Source organism: Drosophila tropicalis, unplaced genomic scaffold (genome assembly GCF_018151085.1).
Source record: "Drosophila tropicalis isolate 14030-0801.00 unplaced genomic scaffold, ASM1815108v1 contig_158, whole genome shotgun sequence".
Classification (NCBI taxonomy): Eukaryota; Metazoa; Arthropoda; class Insecta; order Diptera; family Drosophilidae; genus Drosophila; species Drosophila tropicalis.
Genome location: NW_027172602.1, coordinates 11,807,452 through 11,814,939, shown reverse-complemented (window position 1 = coordinate 11,814,939; position 7,488 = coordinate 11,807,452). Strand labels below are relative to the sequence as shown.

Genomic DNA, 7,488 nt, shown 5'->3' with positions numbered 1-7,488 from the left:
CAGACAAATTATATAATTAGAGGGACATGTGATTTACATTTTTTGTTTTGTTGTTACTTTTACGGTTTACCCAAGCCAAAAGGCGAAACCAAAACTAACACCAAAAAACAGCTGACACCAAAAGCTAACTTTGAGATATAAATTTTGTGTGGATAAATTTATATATTCTATATATTTTTGGCTACCGATTATAACACTAGGCAACAAAATGTTGGAATCAACTACAAATGATCGCCAAATGAGGTATCCACATTGATAATTATTTGCTCTAATCAGTTTTGTTGGCCATTATATTACACATTGCATTGGGCATAGTATTAAACATTGCATTAGGCATTCAATTGGTCATTGTATTAGCCGTTACAGTAAGCCTTACATTAGATAATGTATTTGTCTTTCACTTTAAATTGTTTCAAAGAGCCTTCTGGAACCTAGAGAGATCAATCTGGCAATCTGTCAATCGTCTAAGCGCAACATTCATAAATTTGTTGCACAGTGTCAAATAATATATGTACAAATATATACACAAAGCAAACCATCAATAGCTTTGGATTGAGAAGCTTTCAATTTGCTTTCAAGACAAACAAAAACAAAAAGAAAACAGAAACTGAAACTGAAATTGAGACGTCATGGAGTGATTCCAAGAGCACGAGCTGCCTGCCCCCGACTGGCGTACGGTCGCAAGTATATACTTACACATTTATCATCGAAATAATAATAATAATAATTGCTTATTTAAGTGTATTTGTTTGTTTATTGAAATGTGAATGCTTTCAAATGCAAATCGCACTCGCAAATTGACAAATTAATTGAATGAACGAGTTGTAAGCAAATCGCCCACAAAGGCTACAGAAGGGCAGAGTGAAGGGGACTCAAATTGAAAGTGTTGAAATTGCTTAAGTGGCTTCTGTATAACTTATTAATTGTTTGGAAATTCATTAAACAACTCCAAAAGTAATCAAATCTGGAATGAACAATTGTTGGTAGGTTTTGCTTTCCTGGATCCTAGATTAAAAATGTTCAAAAATATATATAGTTCGTCCATCTTTCTACTAATGATCGAAGCGGATCGAAAGTGAGCTATAGGGCCTAAAAATCGAACATAAACGTGATAATTGAGTTAGCACTTTTACAAACGATTGAGCAAAACAACTGCTGAGAGAGAGAGAGTCAGAGAGAGATGGAAAGGCAGACACAACCGGACAGACACTGGGCCAAGAACCAAGAGACAGACAGGACCGCAAGGACACAAACCAAACCGTTCCAGGAAAGGTAATACAATAAAAAATAAAATGGAAAATAAAGAAGGAAATTTGTTGAAATTGTAAAGAATAGACAATGGCAAAAAAGAAAAGAATAGAAACGAGAATTGAAATGAGAAGAAGAAAAAAAAAGTGGCAGAGAAGCGACCAGAAAAGATACAAAAATGCAGTTATCTTGTGCGGCAGCAGCATCAGAAAGACAAAGGGCAATGGTAACACAGAACGGAGCCAGAAAATGATGGGTTATTAAATACTGTTAATCTTGGCCAAAAGAGAGATACCGGACGACCCGACCTTTAACCGACCGACCCAGACCAGGCGACGATGCAACAAAATATTCTATATTCAAATTTCAAACCAAACATTCAGGTAGGTGGTGGTCCGCACCGCCGTCTGTCGTCCAATTGAAACGGCAGAGTCCCTAAAAATCTCGATTTTGGCTTGGTACTCTGTGGTCACCGCCTAACGGAAACAATAGACTCACAAAATCCAGACGAGCGACTGCAGATCGAGCCTCTTTGCCATTTGCCTTTATTGTGCAGGCTGTTTAAATATTTACCAAAGTTTTACAATATTTATGACAGCTAAAAACATAACAACCGAGCCAAGAAAGGACGCACACAAAAACCAAGAACCAAAAAACACGAAACGCAAACGAAAAGGTGAGAGAGGACACTTGACACGGTGCATGAAGTGTCTGTCTGGAGAGCAGGTCTAGGTCAGGCAGGCAGCTTAACGAGATCCTCAAACTTATACACTCATATACTCAAACTGGAACTCGAACTGGGGTGCTAAGCCACTACTCAGCGGATCTGATTGCAATCAATAAACGGCTTAATATTCAAATATTTTGCAGACCCTCATTGCTAATCCATTTGCATGTCAACACAAAATGTGTGACAACAGACAACAACAACAACAACAGTACAGCACGGCCCGGCACAGGACAGTTCAGACATGGACGATCCTTAAGATCCTGCCAATATCCTGGCAATCCTTCGAGTCGTCGAGCAGTCAGACTGCTTCCGTTCATCGGACACTATAATCTGCCATTTAAGCTCCACTAAACGAAGCTCTGCTCGGCAATAAGCCAAGGCATTAAAAAGTAAATTTGCCTAAAGCCGGATTAGACAAGTGCAACCAGTAAACCGGGCCTAAGTCTCAGCTCAGCCAAACACTTGCCAAAAATGAAGCAAACTGCAACAACCTAAAGAAAACAACAACAACAACAAGAAAAGATAAAGTAAATCATTCAATGAGTTAACCAAATCACAGCTACACAGTTTCGTTCATTGATGATCTGTTGTGAGAGCAGTGAATTTATATTCACCTGCTCAAATGGACCAATTGCATCAGTTCAATCAACTGGATCAGCTGGATCAGGTAGGCACAATTGGAGACTGTTCTCCTCCATCTACCACTAGCAGCTGCCTCCGATCATAGTCCTTCTGCCTCCTGTTGCGCGTGCTGACTACGAAACAGGCAAAACACTCCTGAACACAAAATGAATATCAAAACTCATCCAATATGCTTATGGATTCAAGCGGTATTAACTAACTAACTAGATGGAACTAACTAGAAGAGTTGCTGCACATCATATTTAATCCTGTAACTTATAACAATCTAGTTTAACTTAACTTTGATCCATTATTCAATATTTACAGAATATATTGACTTTTAATGAAAGTTTTAAACTGATATAGATTTTATTCCCATTTACAAAACTTCATAGATGTTTTGAGATTGAGGAAATTTATAGAATTTTGAATTGAAATAAACTTCAGTATCGAATTGATAAGACAAATACGTGTCGGATATAGAAAATCGAAGGACATGAGAGGCCTTTTTGGGGGGGTAAGTCTCGGTTGTCCACATTCCGTCATCTCATAACATTAAGAACACAGAAAAAACCATAGAGGAAAACAATAATTTACTTTGTGGTTGTTGTTGTTTTTTTAGACATATAGTTATTATTTTATTATTTCATTCGAATCAGTTTCGTTTGCCAATATCAAAACATTAATGTATATCCAAGGTAAAGTTAGGTATTGGGAAAAAAAATATATATACAATCGATTACAAATATGATAAATAGAAACTAATTAAGCATATTGCGATTAACACTCATGACTATATCACAGACTTTAACGTAATCTAACTAAACAGAAAAAAAATCCATAATAACTTAACTTAAATTGGGCACAAAAAAAAGAGAAGGAAAAGTTTATATATACTATATCTATCATAAGTGTGTGCGTGTGTGTGTGTGTGTGTAAACCATAATACTTTCGAGTAGGCTAACTAAAAACTGTTGGAATGTTACTTGAGGAGGGCTGACATTGGGTATTTGGAATGTGGCTGGGGAGGTGGAGGGGAGGGGACTGGCGACTAGAACGACAAAAACTGTAGCATTAGATAGTTAGGAGCCAGGGACTTACAATTACTTTACGCGGTGTAAAATAAATACATTATAAAATAAGAATTTCTAAGTGAATTCAAAATGGAGGCCCAAATAGAAGTGTGTGTGTGTAGAAGAGAGTGAGAAAGAAGGGGAGAGAGTTAGTGAAAGAGAGTGAAAGACTTAAAGATCAATCAAATAATTTACTTAAGCAAGGTTTTACGTGTGTGTGTGTGTATGTGTTTTTTCACTTAATTCACTATTCTTGTTTCCGATTTTTTGTTGTTGTTGTTTTTAAGAGAGAGAGTTTTGATGAGATGGGCGGGATACACGGGGCACGGGAAACGTAGAAGATGTTTTTCAAGGGGAATTTCACGTGCGCAGCACGCGACGTTTTTGTTGCTGATGCCGTCGACTACCCAGATAGTTGGATCCCGTAGTCTTTGATTGCCTTTTACCACGTCGTCCAACACCCTCGGCTGGTGGCTTGGATACCTCATTGAACTCCTTACGATTGCTGCTCGACGACGACAACGACGATGATGATGATGTTGATGACAACGAAGGCGACGACATTATTGACGACGACGACGACGACGATGAGGATGAAGGTGAGGACAATGAGGATGTTGCCGAGGCTAGATAGGCATTATTTCTCCATTTTGATTTTCTCGACAAACCGCGTTGCTTTTCCCGTCTGCCCTCCCGACGCAACAACTGCCACATGGTGCTCAGGAACTCGTAATAATGATGCTTAACGAAACGCATATCCATCGAGTCGACCTCATCGATGGGAGTTTTGTTATTGCATGGCGTTAAAATGTCAAAGGACTTGCGTTTGCTGCGCAACTTTAGGCGCTTGTTCATCTCGTTGCGAGAAATTTGCGGCAAGTGAACATTACTGCTGCTGCTGCTGCGACCCATGCCAGACGCATTGTGACCATTCCTGCGATGCTTTTGCCTTCCATTTATGGGATATGTGTGATTCACAGCCATTTCCAGTTCGCATAGCATACTACGGGAACTGAGTAGGAGAAGTCGCAACTCCTTGGCGGCTGGCGACTCGCGCTTAATGACCCGACGATCCCAATTGATTTGCAAACGGCGCAAATAGGCAAAACTGGCCACATAGGTTTGCATGTTGCGGTACCAGCGCTTCAAGGCAATCTGCAAATACGCGGGGAAAGGGGTGGAAAAGGGAAACGAAAATATATAAATAAGAAATTGATGTGGATGTGGGTGAGTGAGGGTCAGGAGATCTAGTAGAAACTTACCGTTGAGTTGGGCTTCAGTTTGGGTAAAAATTTGTATGTATGATTGTGCAGGGAATATGAAGTCATATTCCTGATATCAATGACGGAGTCCTCGCTGGCATTCAGGCCACGGAATTCCTTAAAGGCGTTGCGCTTTAGCTGATTAAAGCTCTAAAATGAAAGGGAGAGAGAGAGAGAGAGAGAGAAAGGGCATGAGATATTGTGTTGAAGCTTGTTTTGAAAGTGTTTAAAGTTTTCGGTTTCCTGATTTGCTTACCTGCCTGGGACGTAGACGATGACGACGCTCCATGTTTCCTGTTGGCTGATAGAGGCCATTGCAAGGATTCGACCATTCCAGGGCCGTTGTGCTTTCATTGTAGTTACGATAATCAATCCAATTGCTATTTCGTTTGCGATGACGTTTACGCTGGGCAGGCACACCAAAGCCAGATGATGATGATGATGATGATGAAGATGATGATGATGACGACGACGACAACGATGATGATGACGATGACGACGACGATGATGATGATGATGGGGACGATGATGATGATAGAGAGGCGGCTGCCAATGATGAGGTATCACCAGCTATGGATGAGGTACTGCTACTAGTTGTTGTTGTTGTCGATGTAGCTATTACAGTTAAGCCCCCCACTGGCCGTACCCATGGCCAGTGTCGTTTGCATCCGATAGACAACCAACAGGAGCAGAAGCAGCAGCAACGAGGAACACATATCCGCATTGTCCAGCCGCACCACTTCCCTTCTCGATGTTCTCTTCCTTGTCTGTTCCGTCTTGTTGGCTTTAACTTTGGTTGCAGCCTGATGGCAACCAACTGCAAATCATATATATATATATTTAGATATATATTTATTATCAATATTTTTATAGATATTATATAGAGAGATGAGTTCTATTATTAAACGGTTTCTTTTATTTGCCCTCTCTTTTGAAATGTTTATTATTGGTGCTGGTAGCCAAAAAGAATATTAAGAAAGGAAGAAAGAAAAAAGTGCAAAACAACAAAAACTTCTAAATATATGTGTATGCAAAATGGGTGAAAGAGAGGACAGTTGGTTAATGAAAGGATGAATGGAGATGGAGCTGGAGAAAATTGGGAAATTTATGGGTTGGTATTTTTCAGCATTCGCACACACACACACACTCACGCACACAAACAAACCATAAGGCTAACCAAGGAGGGAGAATGTTCGGCGGGTGGTTGGGATGGGTTGGGTGGTAATTGCTGATGGTGGGGGGTGTGGCAGAGGGGCTTAGACAAGGAAATAAGAGCTCGCTGCGTTTTCAATACGTTTCCTTAAGTGCAAATGCAATTGCAATGCCTTCTTCGTCTGGGAAATTGCCAATGGTTTTTTTTAACATTTTCTTTTCGATTTCGCTTCTTTTGTTTTTCCTTTGCTTTTCTTTTTTCCTTTTTTTCGCGTGTGTGTGTCTGTGTGTGTGTTTGCGTGTGTGAGCAGTTTTTTTTTTCTAGATTTATCTTCTCCCTATGATAATATATATTAAATTTTTTAATATATATTTTATAGCTGTTTTTGTTGTTGTGGGTGTAAGAGTGATTGAAAATTTTAGAGTAATTTATTTTTATTTTATGGTCTGTTTTAATTTATTTATAAATATTATTATTTTTTTTTTAATTTTTTGGGTTTTTTCGAAAACTTGATAATTTAGACAATAATCTCGAGAGTATCACGAATGTGAATTGTGTGTGTGAGTGAGAGAGAGACAGTGAGAGAGAGAGAAAACGATAGTAAACGAAGCTAGTAAATTTTTTCAATATATCAACATTTCAAAAAGTTAAATTCAGAAATTGAAATATGAAAATTTTTTTAATTTAAACAGAGAATATAAAAAATGGAATTGCTTAAAATGTTTAAGAATCCAATGGTAATAATTTAATAATATTAATTATCAAATTATTTATGAGTAAAATTGAAACTGAATCCTAGAATTCTTCTCCTTCTTTCTGCAATTCCTTGCTTTGCTTTTTTATGTTAATAAATTAAGAATATAAAATCAAAAATAATACACACACCGCATTATAGTTGAAAAAGTTCCAAGTCGAATTGAGATTTGGGGGGAACCTCTATATAGAATATATATATATATATATGGTAGATTCCACTTATGTTATTTAGTCACTTGCACTTAATTTGTTGGATCGGTTTTTTTCGCAATTAAAATCACTTGAAAAAAATTGATTGCAATTTATTGCAATTATTCTTTTTAGGGTTGGCGCGTGTTTTGAAATAATTTCAATTTAATATTGTTTAATTGGTTTCAAGAAACTGTAAGTCTTGTTCAGTTTGTTTTAATTTATGTTTTCCCGTTTAATGCTTTTTATTTTTCTTATTTTTCGCTTTGGAAAGAGCTCACTTCGCGGTCAGTAGTGTTCACGTCCAGGTATGGAACCGAACTGATCCAAAAGTTGCGCTGAATTTGACCAGCTTTCTTTGTTGAGAGGCCAGCCCGAAAACCAAAAAAAAAAAAAACAACAGAAATAATAAAATAAAACCCAACCAATATAAACGAGACCAAGACCAAGACCGAT

The 7,488-nt window shown here is 38.1% G+C and overlaps 1 protein-coding gene across 1 annotated transcript; it reads right to left on the bottom strand.

Moving 5' to 3' along the window:
* Positions 1-3,850: 3,850 nt before the first annotated feature.
* Positions 3,851-6,660, bottom strand: upd1 (unpaired 1). Its single transcript, XM_068302986.1, has 4 exons — positions 6,229-6,660; positions 5,191-5,751; positions 4,935-5,084; positions 3,851-4,827 (listed from the first exon to the last, which is right to left on the bottom strand). Exons 2-4 carry the CDS (start codon positions 5,656-5,658, stop codon positions 4,033-4,035), a joined length of 1,413 nt encoding a protein of 470 aa, XP_068159087.1. The 5' UTR covers positions 5,659-5,751; positions 6,229-6,660; the 3' UTR covers positions 3,851-4,032.
* Positions 6,661-7,488: the final 828 nt, after the last annotated feature.